Genomic DNA, 22,030 nt, shown 5'->3' with positions numbered 1-22,030 from the left:
ACATTTACCACTATACACTGCACTATACACTGCACTATACGCTGCACTATACGCTGTATATACACTGCACTATACGCTGTATATACACTGCACTACACTATACGCTGTATATACGCTACACTATACGCTGTATATACACTGCACTACACTATACGCTGTATATACACTGCACTATACGCTGTATATACACTGCACTACACTATACGCTGTATATACGCTACACTATACGCTGTATATACACTGCACTATACGCTGTATATACACTGCACTATACGCTGTATATACACTGCACTACACTATACGCTGTATATACGCTACACTATACGCTGTATATACACTGCACTATACGCTGTATATACACTGCACTACACTATACGCTGTATATACGCTACACTATACGCTGTATATACACTGCACTACACTATACGCTGTATATACGCTACACTATACGCTGTATATACACTGCACTACACTATACGCTGTATATACACTGCTCTCTACTCTGCACTACACTATACGCTGTATATACACTGCACTCTACTCTGCACTACACTATATGCTGTATATACACTGCACTACACTATACGCTTCTACTATATCTCTCTCTCATTCTGTCTCTCATTCTCTCTCTTTCTCTCTCTCATTATCTCTCTCGTTCTCTCATTCTCTTTCATTCTCTCTCTCTCATGCTGTTAAGGTGACAGAAAGTACCACACATTTAGCTGAAGTAAACATTATAAGCACTTCTAGCCTTGTTATAAATCTGCAGCCTGGGTTTGAATGCTAATGACAGTCCACGATTCCAGATTTATGGAGGTGAACATTACAGCTTTGTAATATAAAGTGATTATTATTGTTATTGTTATTATTATTATTATTACTCACTTTGGTATGAAAGCACCTTGTTCGTTTTTGGTCCAATTCCATTTGACTTGCACAGCACTTTTAACAATGGTCGCAAAGCAGCTTTGCAGAAATTGTCGACCTGTAGCCTGCAAACCGAAGGTGAGGGTGATGAGGAAAAACCTCCCGAGACCACGTGAGGAAGATGCCTTGACTCAAACGGGAACCCGTCATCATCGGTGCTTCTCAATTATGAGAAACACCACAAAGACTGGAACCTGAGCTCAGGATCGAACCGGGGACCATGAAGCCGTGATAGAGTTTGTCAGGAAGGGTTGTGAATCCTGAGACCCCTCCAGATGATTTGGTGTGCCATGATGTGATTTTTATTAAACGAGTACGAGTCGGCCCATCTTCAAGTTTTATTTTTAACATGACCCCCCCCCCCCCCCCAACCCCCCCCCGGTTAAATATCAAACATCGGTAAGATTATGGGATTGTGAAGCGGGGCATTCCATAAGACAGAGGTTTGATGGAAGCTTTTGCAGAGCTAACCCCGAGGGCACGGCGCTGACACGCCCTCTGCGTGATGGCCGATGGAATCTGAAGAATCTGTACTGCGTCTCCCTGCGTGTCACCTGGGCTTCTTACCAGCGTTTGTTTTGTAAAAGAGGTATCGGGTAGTGACGAGACCATTTTTTGGCTCACAGAGAGCAGTGTTTCTCCATGAACGTACTTTTTACCGTCTCGTTTAATATTAAAGGTGGTGGTGGTGATAAAATGGCTTCCAGCTCATCTGAACAGTGGAACCTGTGCTCACTGTGTGCATGTATATGACTGTTAACGGTGTGTTGGACAATTAGTGTATTTATAGCCTGTCTATAGGTGTGCCTTTTAAGATACCCCGTGATTAACCCAACCCTCGGCAGAGTTGTGCGTCATGCTTTCTGACGCTTGTGAGGATCGCGTGGAGGATGATCTGAATACGACGCTTGGTTTAGGACGCAGCAACTCGACACTTTCCCCAGGTTTCACCCAGTAGCGACTGCCAAGTGTGTGTGTATGTGTGTATGTATGTAAGTGTGTTTGTGTGTGTGTGTAAACACACACAAACCTGTTCCCCCATGTGACACATGACTGACTTCACAAACATTGCCCTGTCGCTCTCGCTTGCTTTCTCTCTGTGTCTCTCTCTCTCTCTCTCTCTCTCTCTCTCTCTCTCTTTCTCGTGATGACTGCAATCTGATTGGCTGAAGTGGAGAACACACCCGATAGGCTAAGGACAAAGTGCATTTGAATCACATTTGTTAATTGGATCCTGGCAGGACAGTCTCAAAAACCACACACAAATGCAGGGGTCCAGCAATTGCATGCGCAGCTGTGTGTGTGTGTGCCTCTGTGTGTGTGTGTGCCTGTGTATGTGTGTGCGTGTGTGTGCCTTAGGTTTCTGTTTTCAATTGAGTACAACATTGAAGTTTATGAAAATAAAGAGCTGACACGTAATACCGTCCGTGTTTTGCGATCCGTTCAGACACTTATAATGAAACTAAAGCGGCGGCGGCGTAACGTCTGGGGAAGCCCGGAAGAGCTTCCTTTACAGCACACCTTAAAGATTTGTTGTGGACCCCCGCCGTTCTTAAACTACGTCACTCATTCATAATTGGTTGCTGAAGTTGGCGGGGAACTGGCGAGCTGCGGTTGATTGATTGCAGGTGGATTTGACTAGGACGCGAGCATGAGTCACTCTTCCTCATTCCTTCTTTCTTTGCTCAGCAGATAAGGTTTGGAAAAAGGATTTGAGCTTACACGGGTCGTTCACTCTGTGCTAGCCACAACAACGCACGAACAGACTAGTACTGCGTGTTTAGAGTAAATAGAGCAGAGAAATACGAAACGTGTACCACGAGGTCATTGATCAGGATCTCGATATTATATCGTGGTATCGCCCAGCACTAGAACTTCTCTGCGGCTGGAGAGTACAGCGATGAGGAAGAACCGACGTGCCTGAGGGGCATCTGAGAGGAAATCGTATCATATCTCCTGTCCTGCGCAGCAGATCCCTGAATCTGTGTAGCTGGCTCTCATTCTCTGTCTATCTGTCTGTCTTTATGTCTGTCCCTTTTTCTCTGTCTTTCTCTCCGTTTGTCTCTATCTGTGTCTCTCTGTATGTCTCTCTCTGTCCATCTGTCTGTCTCTTTCAATTCAAACAAGCTTTATTAACATGACTGTGCTACAGTACTGCCAAAGCATTGGCCATGAAATAAACAAATAAATACATTCGCATAAATATGTAAAAAAACCAATAAATAATAAATACACAAACAAATGTATCAAGTTTTACAAACGTATTAAACTAGAACACGATCATGTTCAGACAAGTTTAAACATTTCTACACCCACTCAAACACAGTGTTAGAATGTGACTGAAGTTAGACTGATGTCTCTCTCTGTCTCTCTCTCTCTCTCTCTCTGTCGCTCTCTCTCTCTCTCTGTCTCTCTCTCTCTGTCTCTCTCTCTCTGTCTCTCTCTCTCTGTCTCTCTCTCTCTCTCTCTGTCGCTCTCTCTCTCTCTCTGTCTCTCTCTCTCTGTCTCTCTCTCTCTGTCTCTCTCTCTCTCTCTCTCTGTCTCTCTCTCTCTGTCTCTCTCTCTCTGTCTCTCTCTCTCTCTCTCTGTCTCTCTCTCTCTGTCTCTCTCTCTCTGTCTCTCTCTCTCTGTCTCTCTCTCTCTCTCTCTGTCTCTCTCTCTCTCTCTGTCTCTCTCTCTCTGTCTCTCTCTCTCTGTCTCTCTCTCTCTGTCTCTCTCTGTCTCTCTCTCTGTCTGTCTCCTCTGTAGTTGAAGTGGTGGTGGAGTATGAATATGAAGCAGTACATGAAGATGAACTGACCCTTCGACTAGGAGACGTGATCAGAAACGTGCGACGGATAGAGGAAGATGGATGGATGGAAGGTGAATTAAACGGACGCAGAGGCCTTTTCCCAGACAACTTCGTCAAGGTGAGCGTTTTCCCACCAGCTCCTTTCAGTGACCCGTCTGCAGAACGTGACCCATGTTAAACACACACAGTGCCATTTCTTTTCGCTCTGGACCAGAACCTGCTTCACCGAGTGCAGTGAAAGGAAGGCGTTGTGTAACATTCTGAAAGAGTGTTTAACACTCGCTCTTTAACATGATCCCAGTCAAACCGAGTCATCAAGAAACACTCGCATGAATCATTCCGTCTCGGACTACAGGTCATAATTCCCGACCGAAAAAAAAAGCAAAGGAAATGCCCCCTCGACTCTGGAATTGCAGTTGGGGTGATCTTCCGAGCTACGCGTTGACTCTGGGTTCAGGAAGTGATGTCAGATCAACACGGCTGCTCACAGCACCCTGCGTTAGAATTCAGCTCTGTTAGCTTTCACACGGATCGTTTCTGACTTTAAGCAGAAGTAGCATGTTTTTACAAGGATGTTTAGGGGTTGGTCTTGATCATGAGAGGAGGAATGAGCTCATCCAGAGGGAGGGGCTTATTTCACTTACACCACACTGTCAACAGGTGCATCTCAAAAAGATTCACCTCCTATCTGTACCCAGCCGTCAAAACTATACATTTATTGGTCTTTTGGGTCATGTACAGGTGCATCTGAAAAATGAGAATGTGTAGGTCCACAGAACCGTCGACCTTCTGAAAAGTATATTTATTTATGCAGGAATGACCGCATCAGTGCGGCGCGGCGTGGAGGCGATCAGCCTGAGGCACTGCTGAGGTGTTCTGAAGCCCAGGTTGCTTTGATAGCGGCGTTCAGCTCGTTCGTATTGTCGGGTCGGGTGTCTCTCGTAGATTCTCTATGGGGTTCGGGTCAGGCGAGTCGGCTGGACGATCGAGCACAGTAACACCACGGTCACAAACCAGTTACTAGAAGTTTTGGCACTGTGGGCAGGTGCAGAGTCCTGCTGGAAAAGGAAATCTGCATCTCCATGAAGCTCGTCAGCAGGTAGAAGCATGAAGTTCTCTAAAATCTCCTGGTGGACGCTGCATCGACTCTCGACTCGAGAAGACACACTGGACCGACACCAGGAGATGACATGACTCCTCAAATCATCACCGACTGTGGGAACTTCACACTGGACTTCAAGCAGCTCGGATTCTGTTCCTCTCCGCTCTTCCTCCAGACTCTGGGACCTTGATTTCCAAATGAAATCATTTACTTTCATCTTCCCCGTGATTGTGCTTGTGTACTGACCCAGACTGACAGATTAAAGACTCAGGAAACCTTCGCAGTAGGGATGCACCGAAATGAAAATTCTTGGCCGAAACCGAACATGATGAAAAACTTGGCCGAAAGCCGAATACCGAACACGTTTTTTCATTTATTTTTCCATTTTTTTCACCATTGCATAAATTAATTAGTCAAAATGTGCTTTTTACTCTTTCGTCTTGCTTTTCAAAGAAAAAAATCAATTACAAAAACTACAATTTCAAAGTATTTATTGAACACTGAACATTTTTTCTTCATTCCAGCGGGCACAGGCTACCAACAAGGCACAATATAACTTTAAATAAATAAACGAGTAAAATAAAAATATTGTGATGTGGTCATCTCTGAGCCCCTTGAATAGGCCATGTTCGGCCTGTGACTGACTGCTGAAAGAATGGAACACTCTGTAGCCTACAACAAAAAAGTGCATTAAAAACTGCATTGACGAGTGCGATAAATGGTTCTATTGGGTTCTACAGGTCTGATGATATTGGGGATATATACCGCTCGCGCCCCTGTACACCTCGCCGAGTGTTATAGTAGATATAGTAGAGTTAGATACGTTGTTAATGTTACGTTCCCTTAAATAAAGACGTCTTTACCTGCTTCCGTACTCCACTCCCTTACGTCTCGCGACGTGACAGAATACTCCGGAACAGAAACAAAACATACGCACGTGTCCACAGTAAACGATGTCACGGTTGTCAACATCCGAAGAGCGTGCGCTTGTGCTCGTGCATGCGCGCACCCCCTCATCTCTCCGAGCGCGCTGCCGGAAGTGGAGCTCGTGAAATCCGCGCATCTCACTCTGGTTGCTAGGCTGTTTGTTGCGTCATCAAACACATCATTGTTCGGTCAGATTTATTCGGCCTTTTCACTTATTTCGGTTGCCGAACATTCGGTGCATCCCTACTTCCCAGGTGTTTTGAGTTAATTATCTGATGAGAGTCTTCTCAGCTCGAAATTTCTGCATTATAAATTCTTTATTCGGATATTTTGAGAGACTCCGTTATTGATTTCCATGAGCTGTAATCATCAAGATTAAAACAAAATAAACCTTGAAATATTTCACTTTATGTGTAACGAATCTAGCATATATGAAAGCTCAGCTCCAGGTGCACAGCAGATAAAGGCTTGTCGTCGTGTGTTCCACGTGTTGGGGCAGCAGTGTAAACATCTGAAAATTGCTTGAAAATTTGAAGAAGTAATTTTGTCTGAAATGCCCAACCATAGTGGCTTTCAGGCTGAGTAAAGCACAATGCAGGTGTAAAATTAAGTACGGAATAACACCCATGCAGTTATATTATAAACATAATAATTTATTTGCATTTACTTTTATGCCATTTGTTAGACACCCAAACCCAGAGCGACTAAGAGTACCATCAGTCGGGCTTAACCTTCCTATAGTAAATAAAACACACAAGACGAAACTACAATTAAAAATAATAATAACTTGAACACGTCATGAAGGTCTTTAGACGTCGCTTGAAGACTCAGCTGTTCGAACATCTAGCTGGTTCATTCCACCTCCTGGTTCCAGAACAGCGGAGGGACCCTGAGAGACGGTGCGACTAGTCGAGCAGAGCGTGAGGATCGGAGGGAGGATATGACCTCACCAAGAGATCGAGTATAAAGGGAGAACAGAAGAGAAACCAAGTACTGAGCCTTGTGGGACACCAGTGGAGAGTCTGCATGGAGCAGATGCTGGGGTGGTGTGAGGCGGAGTTACTGGTACCACCCCCTTTTGGATTATTTTCATGTATATAACCGCATGGTCTGGAATGTGTTATTCCTCTCATTCCACCGCAATTTATCAAAAAAAAAAAAGTATTACTGACCGATACATCGCATCGGCACGTTTTAACGGTTTTATCGTTGTGGAAGTCAGAAAATCGGTTCCTGTCCTTGCTCCAATAAACAGTCGTTCTCTCTCGAGCGCGTTCATGTAAACCTGTTGTTCGTGTTCCAGCCGGAACTACTGTCCTACGATAATAACACACACCTTCTGACCAATCAGAGTCGAGAATTCTTCCGTGCCGTGCTAATCTGTTTTATACACAGCCCTGTATCATTTTTTTCTTTTATTTTTTTGTATTTTATGTGAAAGCTCATAAAACTGTTAGTAAAGTAGTTTGCACAGTTTTGTGTACGGGTTGTAAAGTTTGCATGTGAGTTTACAAATGCAAAACTTCAGTAAATGAGGGAATAAAACTGCCCTGACTGAGGGCAGGTAGTGTGTGGCGTATAAGTGCTGTTTTTGCTCTTAGATTCCTTTTCAGTCTTTTCGGGTACGAGTCTGTCAGTGACTTTCCCGCTCCTTCTTCGGGTCACCGCACGGAGTCTGGGGTCGGGCTAGGTCATTTCAAAACACTGATCTTCTTTAGGTGAAGCCGTTCCTTTGTTGATCTGGACGCATGCTTCGGGTCGTTGTCGTGCTGAAAGGTGATGTTCCTTTCCATCTTTAGTTTACGAGCAGATACCTGAAGGTTTTTCACTAAAACCGACGGTTATTTGTAGCTCTTCATGATTCCCTCCAGCTTGATAAAATCCCCAGTTCCGGCTGAAGAACAGCAGCTCTCGGCGTGATGCTGCCACCACCGCGCTTCATCGTGGGGATGGTGTTCATTCGGTGATGATTTCTTTACGTTGTTCAACCAAACACACCTTTTGAAATTCTTAAACCTTTTGAAATTGGTCTCATCAGACTAGAACACATTTTGCCACATGGTTTGGGGTGATTTAGTTGAGCTTGGGTGTGTGTGTTTTTTTTTTTGTGAGAAAGGGCTTCCGTCTAGTCGTCTAGTCGCCCTACCCCATCGCCTAGACGTGTGAAGAATACGAGGGATTAATCAGTACGTGTCAGACGTTCCTGCAGCTCCTTTAATGTTGCTGCAGGTCTCTCGGCAGCCTCTTTTAGTAAGTTTTTGTCTTTTGGAGGTTCGTCCAGTTCTTGGTGATGTCACTGTGGTGCACCGTTTTCTCCACTCGTCGATGACGGCGTTCACGGTGTTCCGAAGTACATCTAATGTTTTGGACATTTTTTTTTATACCCCTCTCCTGATCGATTCCTTTCGACAGCGAGACCCTGTACATGCTTTGCCAGCTCTTTGTGGACCAGTGAGATGAAACCAAGAAGATGTGAAGACGGAATATCATCATTCGATGACTGCTGTACAATAATTACTGTTGAACATGAGATCGAATGTGATTGGTTCATTCTGAACACAGCCACGCCCCCCGTTATAAGAGGCTTATTGTAATGTGTTTTGTCCCCTCCTACTTTTCCCTCAAATGTGTCTGATTGGGTTTCACTTTGAGGGTGGGAAACGGTTCTGACATGGTTAATTTATTTTGCCGTTTGAACAGGGGTGTGTAGGTTTATTATATCCACCGCAGGTCGATGACCTGTGACCAGTATCTGTCCCCGTAGTAAATTATTGCCAGTTCTTTTCATAGCACCAGGTTGCACTTTGCTCCCGGATGAAGCTTGTGATTTTTATTCTCAGCTGTGAGTCAGGGGATCGAGTTTCCCACAGGAACGAATAACGCAGAGCCGAGCGACCTTAACCTTTTTTCTTTTTTTCTTTTTTTCTTTCCCCCTTCTCTTTTCTTCATACTATAGAGTAGACATGAGAACTACATCCATAACCTGGCCAGGTGTAGTGGTCTGAACGTTCAGCTCACGAGTCTCATTTGACCACGTGCGCTCCTATACGCGGTGCTATCCAGTTATGAATGGAGAGTTAGGTTTCAAATCGAATCAGCCCCTTCCTTTTTTTTTTTTTTTTTTAATAAATAATTTAAGCAGCTTGCCCGTTTAAGTCCTACTCTCGAATACAGAAAGGTTAAAAAATATGAATTAATCATGCAGTCTACTATTAAAAAATAATAATAATTTCAAGTTTGATCGACCCAAAATCCTTAACCTTACTTTAATCTGTCTTTCTCTGCGTGCAGGAGTTGAGGAAAGACTCGAAAGAGGAAACGAAGGAGGCGAAGGAGGTGAAGGAAGTGAGGGAGGTTGCGCAACCACAGCGAAGGTCGTCAGGAAACGTGGCCAGCCTGGTGCAGAGGATCAGCACGTACGGCATTCCGGCAGGAGGTCTGGGTTTCCAGCCTCGAACGTCCAAAAAGAGTGAGTGTCTCCACCCTTCTCGCACAGACGTCTCGCCGAAGATGGCGTCTGGAATCTCGTCTCGGGCGAGGTTACCCTGTAAACCTGGCTATAACGATGGAGGTGTGTTAAACAGGGTTGATAAAATCTCTCATGGAATAGAAATCCACTCACGTGTTGTTTATCGGGGGCGTTCGCCGCGTTCTTGCCGTACCAGAACGACCGTAATTACCAGACGACGTCCCACTCGGAGCCGTGCACGTCCTCGTACTCGGGAGCGAGGCGTCCCTGTACGCCAGGGCGACGGTGTGGACGTTTTTCAAAATGCATACGCTGTGTAGGTCCTTCGTTTATTTTCACGACACAGTCTGTATGAATTGTACGAAGAGAAATATTTATTTAACTACATTTCGATCGTTTCTGCACGGCGGCGTGGCTCCTGGTTTACGAGATCCATGAGGACGTGAGCGCTTTTTGGAGATGTCGTGGACATCCCTCGAATTACATCGTTATTTCATTGTGTAGCAATAATCATTATGATAATTAGAAATATATATATATAACTACATGTTTCTGTATAACCTGTATGCAAACTTTAAATAAGTAAATAAATATTTTTATTAGTAATATTTATTTCCTGTAGCTGATGCCCTTAGCGATGGGAAACTGTCCTGTTTTCTACCAAAATCTGTAAGATGTGTCTGAAAGTAGGAACGTCATGCGGTGTTCATTATTTTATTTTTCCCTCTCGGGCATTGTGAATTGTATGAAAAAATGTGCCCTGGTTGGGTGTGGTGTGTGTCTGTGTGTCTGTGTCTGTGTGTGTGTGTGGGTGTGTGTGTGTGGGTGTGTGTGGGTGTGTGTGGGTTTGTGCGTGTGTGTGTTCCTGCAGAGCCGAAAAGACGTCAGTGTAAAGTCCTTTTCGAGTACGTGCCGCAGAACGAGGACGAGTTGGAGCTGAAGGTGGGCGAGATCATCGAAATCTCTGAGGAGGTAAGGGACGGTTCAGTGTGTCCAACACGGTTTATGTGTAGATGTCCCATAATGCACTTGGCATTTCACCAGTGATTTTCCACAAGTCGTGATGAAATGTTTGTTTAATGGTAGATATGCATGTCGTGTTTCTTTAATCGAATTCATGTACATATGTAGTAGTACTGTGTGTGTGTGTGTGTGTGTGTGTGTGTGTGTGTGTGTGTGTGTGTGTGTGTGTGTGTTTAGGTGGAGGAAGGTTGGTGGAGTGGGATCATGAACGGGAAGACCGGCCTCTTCCCATCCAACTTTGTGAAAGAAATCGAGGCGAGCGAGGACGGCGAGAGCAACGACGTGGCTGACGAGCCAGGTAGTGCGAGGTTGAGACTGTTCCTCCATCAGGGCATGTCCTAACAGGCCTCAAAGTAGGCTCTTGTTCTTTTTCTTGGAGCGCGTTCGAGTGCATTAGACTCCCGCACACACTCCCTGTTTAATCTTATACACGACTCGGTGCCTCAGAGTCGTTTCCCAGGAGGCTTTGCTGTTGTAGTGTTGCTATTGAGTGATTTTCATGCATGAAGGCAATGTTTATTGTGTTCAAACAAGTTTTTCTTTTCTTTTCCTCCCCCCAAGCAGAAAACGTCTGGTTATAAGTGTTTGCTAACCAGGTCGTGTGTGTGTGTGGGTGTGTGTGTGTGGGTGTGTGTGTGTGGGTGTGTAGACAGTAAAGATGACGTCTCCAGTCCAGCTTCCCCTCACCCTGGAAACGGGGTCATCGCACAGCCTAAAAAGATCAAAGGCGTTGGGTTCGGCGACATTTTCCGCGAAGGCTCGGTGAAGCTCAAACCTCGCTCGTCTTCGGAATCGGAGGAAAAGAGAGAAAAAGTAAGCCTGCTTTCTCTCGCAACTTTCCTCTTCAGAGCCAAGTTCAAACTAATGCTTAAAACAGGCGTCACTGTTTTTGGTGACGGTTCCGGTAATTCAGAGGCACTTCCCGCTACACATTCATGCTGTCCAATTCATTCATCCATTAATACACTGTTTTGGCCAAAAGTATGTGGACACACACCTGAGGTTCTTCCCACAAAGTCTGAAGCACACCATTGGATAGAACGTCTCTGTATGCTGAAGCATGACAGTTTCCCTAAGAGCTACGAGGCCCAAACACTGATCCAGCGTGATCCGTGAAGGTTGGAAGAAGGTGGAAGAACTCCTGAGTGTCCTGCACAGAGCCCTGACCTCAACCCCACTGACTCATCACCTTTTGTGGGTGAACTGGAGTCTCCTCATGTCAACTTCCTTCGCGTCTGCGCACGGGCGTCGGATCACGGAGCGGTAATCGTAGATGTCCGTGACTTCACCGGAAGCCCTGCCGACGTTCCTTTCGGTTTTCCGAGCAGATTGTTTTGCAGGCACGTGATCGTGACCCACTTTTGATATGTCGGATTTCTGTCACGCTTCTGTTTTTCAGTTCGTTTTTTTCTAGCTCCATGAGGTTTTTGCCTCTTTAAAGCGGGTTTGTGTTTAATGACCGAGATCCTCCTTTAGAAGAGAGAAATGTTTCGCGTATTTGCCGTTTTCAAGCAGCAGATACACCACTTCTCTGCGTACTAATTGTAGTCAGGTAACATGGAAAAAGAGGTAGGACTTGGCTCGCTTCAGACCGTCTCCCTCTCTCTCTCTCTCTCTCTCTCTCTCTCTCTCTCTCTCTCTCTCTCTCTCTCTCTCTAATATATATATCAATAACAATATCTAAAATAACATCTTTCTTTGAGCGTATGTGATTGAGGGTGTCTTCATCTCAGTGGCCATTGCAGCAGTAACCCCGTCTGTGCTTGTGTTTTGATTTCAGCCTATCCCATCATTACCGTCAGCCGCTAAGCCCAGCCCCTTAAACACGTCAGATGCTCACAAACTGGAGAAAGACGCAGACAGCAAAGGTAAAGGTGAGTACCTGGGCATTTCTCATCTTTCAGCTCAGACTAAAGCATTCGTGCAGTCCGGATGACTTTGTTCAAAGCACGTTATTCACCCTGCTGAAATAAACCTGAAAACAGTATGTACTTCTTAATGAAAGACGGTTCAAGTGCTAGAGGTCACTCTGTTCATAACCGTGCGTGATTTCACTCTTCTCACTCGGCACAACGTTAACGCATTCTTCTACCTCGTGTGTGATGATGCTTCTGTTTCGTTTCTGTTCACAGTAAAGGAATACTGCAAGGCCGTTTATAATTATGAGGCGACGAACCAGGACGAGCTAGACATTAAGGAAGGTGAAATCGTTCATCTGCTAAGTAAGGTGAGTCTGATCAGTGACGTTCTTAAAACTTTTGCTTAATGTTTTTTTTTTTTTTTCCTCCATAAGCAGTGGCAGATGATTTAAGAGTAGATACAGTCTCGTCGAGATGGAGATCTGTCGTTTATACACGATGTGCCGTGTATTTTAGGATACAGGGGAGCCAGGCTGGTGGAGAGGAGAGGTGAATGGTAGAGAGGGAGTGTTTCCAGACAACTTTGTGGTGCTGATTTCAGAGTCAGAAAAAGAGGTAAAGTGTGAATAGTATACACACTAGATACCGCTGATCTTGGTCATTGTAGGCCTTTTGTATTGTCCAACCTTTAGATTCTGGTCTTATTCACAGTTCAACCTTTCGGGGCCTCTACTGTTTATTGACTTTGTTATTATTCCCCTTGGTTCCTTCATTCTGGTCTAACATGTCACTTTTATGCTGATGGTTCACAAATCTACACCATATTGCCAAAAGTGTGTGGACATCTGACCAGTCACAGATTTAAAAAGATCTCCAAATTATTTGAAATACACCATCCCGCTGTAAGGAACATCATCTACACATGGCGCAGATTTCAAACGATTGCTAATTAGTCCAGGACTGACCGTCCCAGCAAATTCAGCCCAAGATCAGACCGTCTGATGCAAAAAGAAGTCTCCAAAAACCCCAGAATTTCATCACAGGATCTGCGAGTGAGTCTCACAGCTGTTGGGGTGAAAGTGCATGCTTCTACAATCAGAAAGAGATTGCACAGATTGGACCTGCGTGGGAGGCGTGTCAGGAAAAAGCCTTTGCAGGACTACAGTTTATCAATGAGCATATAGACAAAGACCAGGCCTTTTGGAATAATGTGCTCTGGAGAGATGAATCGAAGATAGAGGTGTTTGGTCACAGTCACAGCAGACATGTTTGGTGCAGACCAAAGACAGCTTTTCAGGAGAAACACCTCATACCAACTGTGAAGCACGGTGGTGGAAATGTTATGGTTTGGGGTTGCTTCGCTGCCTCAGGGACTGAAAAGCTTGCATTCATTGATTCAGCTATGAATTCTGCATCATATCACAGAGTGCTTGAAGATAATGTGAGGACATCTGTCCAAAAGTTGTAGAATCAAATCCACAAAGGAACGGCTCAAGAAGAAGAAATGGAGGGTTATGGAACGGCCGAGTCAAAGCCCGGATTTGAATCCCATTGAGATGTTGTGGGGGGATGTGAAATGAGCAGAACATGCAAGAAAACCCTCAAACATCTTACAACTGAAAGAATATTACATGGACGAGTGGTCAAGAATTCCAGCAAGTCTGGTGGACAATTATACAGAACACCTAGAAGAAGTTATTTCTGCTAAAGGGGGCAATACTAGCTTCTGAGGCCAAGGGTGTACTTACTTTTACCACAGAAGTATGTCACATCTATTGATATTTCTGTTGAATAAAAATACCTGTAAAAGCTCATTTTCCTTGCGGTTCTGTTCGAGGTCCGTAAAGTGACCTTAGGTCTGTGCTAAGTACGCTAGCTAGTGACTAGCTGTGTTTTCTGTCGTTTTGTGTGAGTTGTTCCTGACTGCTGTGCTTCTCCTCATCCTCCACCACTTCTGTTCTTTCATGTTGATTAGACACTTGTATCCAAAGGCTCAGTTAAGCAGACTCCCAAACACGAGCCGGAAGAGGTAAGGAGACTTTATATTGAGTGGAATATAGAACACCACTTTTTTTTGTTTTTTTTCCTTAACTTGCGTGCTTGGCCGTGCGAGACTGTGATCGGAGAACGGTCGACTGCGCTCCCCAGCACCGAGCTCACCCACAATTACGATCAATTACTTACAATTAGATCATTACAAACAGCCATCAAAAGCCATCATAACAAATAAAGATGATCAAATGTTTAAAACCTGGGATTGAAGCATGCCCCCATCGACTCCCTAAACCACCCCCCCCCCCCCCCCACCCACACACACACACACACACACACACACACACACACACACACATCGCTCCCCCCCATCGTCCCCCCTCCCCCCCCATAGTGCAATGAGTCAGATTTATCACTATAGAATACAGCACTGTCTCTGTTTCTCTACAGAAACCAAAGAAGCCTCCACCACCGTCCAAATCTGCAGGTATGATATAACACTTTCTCCTGTCACGTGTTTTTATGATTTATTTTTGTATTTTCGTGAAGGTGTTGTAAAGTTTTCTCGATGCCCCTGAATAAAGTGTTCTGACACATCGTGTGCGATGCTGTCTTCAGATTCGATCGCAATAAGGAACTTTAGAACCGTCCTTTACGCTGCCTTCCAAAAACAGTCCTTCCCAGCTGCACTACCTGCGTGTACGGCTGAAGGAAACACGCGGCTAGTTACCTTTTTTTTCTTCTGAAAAAGCGTCTGATTTCATCATGCCCCTCTTGTACGTTGTCTTTCATTTCCTGTACTGTTCCTGATTTCTCGTCTATTTCTTTTTGTTTTTTTTCCCCTCCACATTGCTGTGGAAAATAAAATCAAATTCACCACGCAGTAAAGATGAAGCGTCGTGTATTTTTGAAGTATCGTTGTATCGTTTCGTCGGTACTGTAAACCCAGCAAGAGGCACGGATCTTCCCCCACAGGAAACTGAATCAGCGCCTGCGTTTGCAGCATATCTGCTTTTGCATGTGGTTTTGTTCTTTTGTTTGTTGTACGTGTGCACCGTCTGTAGTGTTAAGCGGGAGCGAGGGAGAGGGCCAGCTAATGCACCATGTTTCGTTTTACAGCACTGAAGCCAGACGTCCCGAGTGCTGACAAGAAGCCCACACAGCCACGACCCGAGGATAAAGGTAGGTGGGATCAGACATTACTGTCGAAAACTTTCCAAAAAAACAACAACCTCAAAAAAACAACAACCTGTGGGTTTAACCCAATGTTCAACCTGTCTGCAGCCTGTCTTTAACCTAATGCGTCAGCCCCATATTTATATAGATTTATTCTTCCTGTTTAGCTTCTTTTCATTAGTCAGGGTACAAAATATGTAACTGAAAACCTTTTAGAAAATAAATAAAAAAATTTAAGTTAACCTCCTGGTATTTCAGAAAAATATATATTGTCACCATGAGTGTTCGTGGAGTTCTAGAGTGCAGCTTTATGTCAAAATAAATAAAGTAGAGCTAAAATACGATTTAAAAGGATGGGTTCATTTTTTTGTATTCCGTATTATTTTGAGGTGATGTTGATGAAGCAGTTAATTAAATCTAATTAAATCTAATCAAACACGACCAATATGTTATGTACCCAAAAGGTAAAGGAATACTTTGGCCAAAATGAAATATATATATATATATATATAAATATATAAATATATAAATATTTATATTTCGCCCGCATTTAATTTAAATATAAACAGTCTATTCAAATAAAATCGAAAGTGTATTCAATTCTAATTCACTTCATGAATTCTGCCTTAATATTCGGTGTTGAGTCGTTTCAGTGTCTAGCGATGTTACCAGCACGGGCTAGCTTTCAGGTCTGTAATGTTTAATATAACTCTATAATAAATAAATAAATAAATAAATGTTATTTTTATTTGCGATTCTGTCTTAACACTTGTCGAAAGCTTAAAGCGTCCCCTCCGGTAGGATCGCTAGTCACTGACACGGCTTCATGTAAACGTAAAGTCCGATATGAAGTCGGGAACGAGATAAACGTCATCGAGAAGGTTTGAAATAAGAATAAAAGTGAAATGAACGCTTTCCGTGCTTGTGGTTAGGAAAGCCCGGTTTTAAAGTAGAACGTGTACGCAGTCGCACTGTGGAAATGTCTCAAAAGGGCATCATGCAGACATTTCACAAAACACCCCAGAACGGAGTAAAACACCAAAACAATGAAGGTCATATAACAAAGGTCATTTTCCCAAACACAAGTCATAATCTTTATTTCAGTAGTATTACCAGTTTAAATAACAACTAAAACAAGTCAAAGGATTTCACTCCCCGTTTCTTTTTATTTCTAAAATTGATTTGAAGTTTCATTTTGCTCGTGTTGAAATGTCTTCCTGGTCTCGCCGTCTCTTTCTGAATAATCTTCACACTGTAGGATCAAACCCTCGCGTATCGACCCTCTATGCTCTGTGAACCTTTACGTTAATCTTCACACCTGCGAGCAATCGCCGTTCTCAATTGAATCGTTTTCTTCTTTATGGTATTTCTCCCTCCAACTCCTGTTAATCGAACAGTAATCTTATTTACCGGTCTTTTACGATGAAAAGTTGACAGGGCTGTACCGGAGAAACCCGTCAAGCCGGCTGCTCCCCTTGTGCCCCCTAAAAAGCCCGTTCCTCCTCCGGGAAAAGGACTGCTGCGTCCGGCGGCACTGCAGCCCAAACGACCTGAAAAACCTCTCGTTCCGTCTCCAGTAGCGAAGTGAGTGATGCTACACATTGTGGGTGTATCTTTCTTTCTAATCCAGCTAAAAAATGTTCTCTACTAGGAAGTAATAATAATAATAATAATAATAATAATGAATTCAACCCCGTTGTTTATTTCTCCACAGGCATAATGGGGAGGTTCCCCACACACGACCAAAGTCAGACTTCGAGCCGTCGTTACCCAGCAAACCAAAAACGCTGTCTGGGGACTGGTCTGAGAAGACCGCCACCTTGGGTGTGTAACATCTTTTAAAATAAAGACGCAGCTAAAAGAAATCAGTAAAGAATTTATTTTAAGGGCCAATTACATTTGAAATTTTTTTTATTTAAAAAAAAATAGTCTGCAGTGGTATTACCGTATCTACAACACTTTTATTTACAGCTTACTCTCAGGCTACGCTAAAGTGTTCGCCCGCCATGCGGAGATCCCGCGTTATTTCATATTTATACCCTGTGTGATACCCTGTATTTAGGTATATCTGCTGTAGGTGAATAAGGACAGCAGCCGTTGGAGCGTCATGGCGGTGGGTGACTAGTTTAATGGGACGTTTTTAAAGGCTGTGTCCCAGACTGCACTGCAGGGTACTAGTACGGTAAAAAACCGAGAGCTGCTCGTGTTTGACGAGTTTAGTGAGCTGGTGTACAGTGTGTAGGTTTGGATTCAGTTGAAATTGAGATTTTTATTTTATTTATTGAATAATTTTTGGCAGAAGTCTGATTTGTGATCTAGTAATGTTTAGGCTGTAACCACGCCTTTCTCGCTCGTCTTCGCTTATCTGTTAGATCTTCTGAGTTTCGACGACGTGTCCTCTACCTCGGAGAAGCTGTCTCACCCCACTGCAAACAGACCAAAGATGCCTGGCAGGCGACTCCCGGCCCAGTTCGTCGGAGGCCAGTCTGTGAGTAAAACCGTGCCGTTTTTACTTCCTTTTTTTTTGTTTTTTGCATTTGATCCACCTGAGCCTGGAGGATAAAGTAGGTCGAAGGCACGATGAAAAGCGCCGTACCGAACAGTCACCACATGGGGATCCCTGATCATATAAAATGGCACTGTATTTCGTGGAATTGAAATTCAGGAGATCAGATTACAATCAGCATTTTTTATTTATTTATTTTTATTTTAAAAAATGTAACCTTTTTTTTTTTTTTTTTAGAAAAGCTACGTTTTCCCTTCATCTAGATTCTTCTAGATTTCTGCGATTTGCAGAACAGTGCGATTCGAAACCTTTTCAGTGTAGATGGAACGGTAAAACGGATGGACGAATCAATCGATACTATGCATGTAATAATTAAAAACACTGTTTTAATAGATTTTATACGCTGTGAAATAGAACAGGACTGACACCGATTGGTTGCAGTGTATGTTGGGGAAAATAAATATAAATATTAATGTATATAACTGACTGTTTCAGAAGGCTCACAGAGAGATCATTCATATAGGGAAACTCTCGGCGGAATTTGCGTGGCATGTATGCTCTTATTATCTTATCGTGTCATGATGTCCGCGCTCCATGTTTGTGTACGTCTCACAGCCGAGCAAAGACGCCGGCGAGAACGCTCCAAAACCAGAAGAAGAGGAAGCCCCAAGACCAAAGTCATGTGAACTGTCCAAGGTAGGCTAGCTTTGATCAGCTGATCCATCATTACGATCGTCATGTGTGGGAGCGCGGGGGAAACCCTTCTTACTGTGGAGTTAAAGTAAAAACAGGTCTGACCCGTCCAGTCAGCCAGGAAGGAACAGCACCGTGTTTGAACGCATGCTGTGCCATAACGTGAATGTGAGCACCACGTGGCGTTGCGGTACCGTGACACAGACGGTCCTCGTGCGAAAGCCAGAATAGCCTCAAACCTTCTGTAGTCCGTGTCTGGCGAGAGTAGGATTGAATTATTTTATTTATTTCCCTCCACACTCGTGTTTCATTTCTTCATTTGACTCGTCTTTGTACAGCCTTCCATCTTAGCGCCGTCGTCCGGCGCGCATAAGGCGGCGAATTGTTCCTTTCCTGAGCCCAAAGCGAAAGCTGTGGTGGAGGAGGAGAAAGGCAGAGAACTGGAGGAGCTCAGGACTCAGATTAAGGAGCTGCTGCTCTCCGTGGAGTTACTGAAGACGCAGCAGACGTAAGATGAGACGTGACGTCTCTTTAAATCACTCAGGGCTCTTATTGAACACTTGGATCGATAGATCATGTGCAGTGTGGTGTGTGACTTGTTCTTATTAATAAGGCTTTCATCTGTAAAGATATAATAATAAAAATATCATCAGAATAAAGATATAATGTGTGTTTCATAACTTCAGGAGAGAACTTTCAGACTTAAGAAGCGAGCTGGATGAAGAGCGGCTGAAACGGGTCGCTCTGCAGGTAAATCTCTCTCAGTGGAACCATGTTTTATCTCTGTGTGTGTCTCTCTCTCTCTCTCTCTCTCTCTCTCTCTCTCACTCTCTCTCAATCTCTATCACACTCTCGCGCTGTCTCTATCACTGTCTCGCTCTCTCTATCACTCTCTCGCTCTCTCTCTCTCTCTTACTCTCTCTCAATCTCTATCACACTCTTGCGCTGTCTCTATCACTGTCTCGCTCTCTCTATCACTCTCTCGCTCTCTCTCTCTCTCTTACTCTCTCTCAATCTCTATCACACTCTTGCGCTGTCTCTATCACTGTCTCGCTCTCTCTATCACTCTCTCGCGCTCTCTCTCTCTCTTACTCTCTCTCAATCTCTATCACACTCTCGTGCTGTCTCTATCACTCTCTCGCTCTCTCTCTCGCTCTCTCCATCACTCTCTCTCAATCTCTATCACACTCTTGCGCTGTCTCTATCACTGTCTCGCTCTCTCTATCACTCTCTCGCGCTCTCTCTCGCTCTCTCCATCACTCTCTCTCAATCTCTATCACACTCTTGCGCTGTCTCTATCACTGTCTCGCCCTCTCTATCACTCTCTCGCTCTCTATCTCACACTCTCGCGCTCTCTCTCGCTCTCTCCATCACTCTCTCTCTCGCGCGCTCTCTCACTCTCTCTATCACTCCCTCTCTCTATCACACTCTCTCTGTCTCTCTCTATCACTCTCTCGCTCTCTAACACTCTCGCGCTCTCTCTCTCACTCTCTCTATCACACTCTCTCTCTCTCACTCTCTCTCTATCACACTCTCTCTCTCTATCACACACTCTCTCTCTCTCTCTCTCGCTCTCTCTCTATCTCTCTCTCTATCACCTACAGATTTTTGCTCTTAGTGAGAGTTCATAATCACCGATTTATTTATTATCTACGCGGCAGTAAGTGGCCTGTGATTGCACAGCTGAGATGTATTATAAGGTGTACAGGAAGAGATCTGAGATGGCTTTACAGATCACCGCTGTGGATTTGTGGTCGTCTTTTCATCCAGAGAACCGTTATTAATGCGCGTTTCTCATTTTCAGATGGAGATAGAGAAATTAAAAAAGCAGGTACAATCAACATAAGGCGGGACTCCTGTGCTGCTGACGGAAAGCCGTCACGACCTGATGCTAGCATCGTTCCCTTAATCCTTCGAGTCTCTGACCTACTCCAGAAATTGTAAGATTGACATTTGCACATAATGAGCGTGTTTTTTGTTTTTTTTTATGGTATAGAACGGTGCAATTAAGACTGATGTATATGTTTTTTCTTGCTGTCTTTTTTCTTTTTATTTGCCAACAACATTTGAGGCCTTATTATAAACTACTGTGCTGGATCTGCAGGCTCCATGGTCATGTGGCCGAATTTGCAGTTTATTACTACTGAAGCTGTATAAAGTCATGGATGGGATTCTTTTTTCTTTTTTTTTTATGTGACTGGGTGTAGATTTCCAAGCTATTACGATTGCAGCAATAATCCTCCGATATTCTCCTCTTCAGATTACTCTGGAATATATATATAATATATAACCTACTCTGCTGCTGTATCCTTAACCGTATATTCTGTCGCTCTGTCAAGCGGGGTCTTTTTCTTGTAATTGTTCCCTAACCTTTTCATCCAGGGTGACACTATCGTGCCTGTTTTACAAAGTGTTAATATTGGAAGCTCGTTTATTTCTTAGCTTTGCAGCAAGACATATATATATATATCTTTTTTAATCAGCCATTACAACGAATGGGAATATATATATATATATAAATACGTACACACGTATACGCAGGTAGGGAAAGAAAGGAAAAATCTACATTCCTATGTTATTAAATCTCCAAAACACTGTGGATGGCGTATCAGTGAAATGTCTTAGCAGCCACCTCGATCTTGGGTTGTATCAATAGGAAGGTTGGTGCAGACGTACATATCGGATATATTTATGTAACGAATCATATATTTGTCTTAACTTTCGAGAGATTGAACATTGTTAGTTTGAGTACACTAGAAGTGTACCCTCTCTTCAGGCCTCTTTACTCCTGTGAGAAAGGGCTGTAAGTATTCCGCATCACGGAGAGAGAGAGAGAGAGTGTGTGTGTGTGTGGGGATGTGTGTGGGGATGTGTGTGTGTGTGTGTGTGTGGGGATGTGTGTGTGTGTGTGGGGATGTGTGTGTGTGTGTGTGTGTGTGTGTGTGTGGGGATGTGTGTGGGGATGTGTGTGGGGATGTGTGTGTGGGGGTGTGTGTGTGGGGATGTGTGTGTGTGGGTGGGGATGTGTGTGTGGGGATGTGTGTGTGTGGGGATGTGTGTGTGTGGGGATGTGGGTGTGGGTGGGGATGTGTGTGTGGGTGTGTGTGTGGGTGGGGATGTGGGTGTGTTTGTGGGTGGGGATGTGTGTGTGGGTGGGTGTGGATGTGGGTGGGGATGTGTGTGTGTGTGTGTGTGGGTGTGTGTGTGTGGGGATGTGTGTGTGGGGATGTGTGTGTGTGGGGATGTGTGTGTGGGTGGGGATGTGGGTGTGGGTGGGGATGTGTGTGTGGGTGTGTGTGTGGGTGTGTGTGGGTGTGTTTGTGGGTGGGGATGTGTGTGTGGGTGTGTGTGGGTGTGGATGTGGGTGGGGATGTGTGTGTGTGTGTGTGTGGGTGTGTGTGTGTGGGGGGGGGGTGTGGGTGTGTGTGTGGGTGGGGATGTGTGTGTGGGTGTGTGTGGGTGGGTGTGGATGTGGGTGGGGATGTGTGTGTGGGTGTGTGTGGGTGGGTGTGGATGTGGGTGGGGATGTGTGTGTGTGTGTGTGGGTGTGTGTGTGTGTGGGGGG

The 22,030-nt window shown here is 44.4% G+C and overlaps 1 protein-coding gene across 3 annotated transcripts in view; it reads left to right on the top strand.

Moving 5' to 3' along the window:
* The window catches only part of cd2ap (CD2-associated protein), a 23,560-nt gene extending 2,553 nt beyond the window's left edge, over positions 1-21,007 (top strand). The window contains exons 2-19 of one of the 3 annotated variants that reach the window (XM_017456332.3): positions 3,676-3,836; positions 9,039-9,216; positions 10,088-10,188; positions 10,417-10,537; positions 10,889-11,052; positions 12,020-12,113; positions 12,372-12,466; positions 12,615-12,713; positions 14,074-14,127; positions 14,541-14,577; positions 15,210-15,272; positions 16,697-16,850; positions 16,981-17,090; positions 17,639-17,754; positions 18,388-18,468; positions 18,804-18,973; positions 19,152-19,215; positions 20,270-21,007. In XM_017456332.3, coding sequence (XP_017311821.1) covers positions 3,676-3,836; positions 9,039-9,216; positions 10,088-10,188; positions 10,417-10,537; positions 10,889-11,052; positions 12,020-12,113; positions 12,372-12,466; positions 12,615-12,713; positions 14,074-14,127; positions 14,541-14,577; positions 15,210-15,272; positions 16,697-16,850; positions 16,981-17,090; positions 17,639-17,754; positions 18,388-18,468; positions 18,804-18,973; positions 19,152-19,215; positions 20,270-20,311 — 1,904 coding nt within the window. In that variant the 3' untranslated portion in view covers positions 20,312-21,007. The remainder of the gene's footprint in view (positions 1-3,675; positions 3,837-9,038; positions 9,217-10,087; positions 10,189-10,416; positions 10,538-10,888; positions 11,053-12,019; positions 12,114-12,371; positions 12,467-12,614; positions 12,714-14,073; positions 14,128-14,540; positions 14,578-15,209; positions 15,273-16,696; positions 16,851-16,980; positions 17,091-17,638; positions 17,755-18,387; positions 18,469-18,803; positions 18,974-19,151; positions 19,216-20,269) is intronic. The other 2 variants (XM_053675680.1, XM_053675679.1) reach the window with 2 other exon arrangements.
* Positions 21,008-22,030: the final 1,023 nt, after the last annotated feature.

Source organism: Ictalurus punctatus, chromosome 25 (genome assembly GCF_001660625.3).
Source record: "Ictalurus punctatus breed USDA103 chromosome 25, Coco_2.0, whole genome shotgun sequence".
In the NCBI taxonomy this organism is placed as follows: domain Eukaryota; kingdom Metazoa; phylum Chordata; class Actinopteri; order Siluriformes; family Ictaluridae; genus Ictalurus; species Ictalurus punctatus.
Note: the sequence above shows the minus strand (reverse complement) of the source record. Positions and strands in the feature narration are given on the sequence as shown.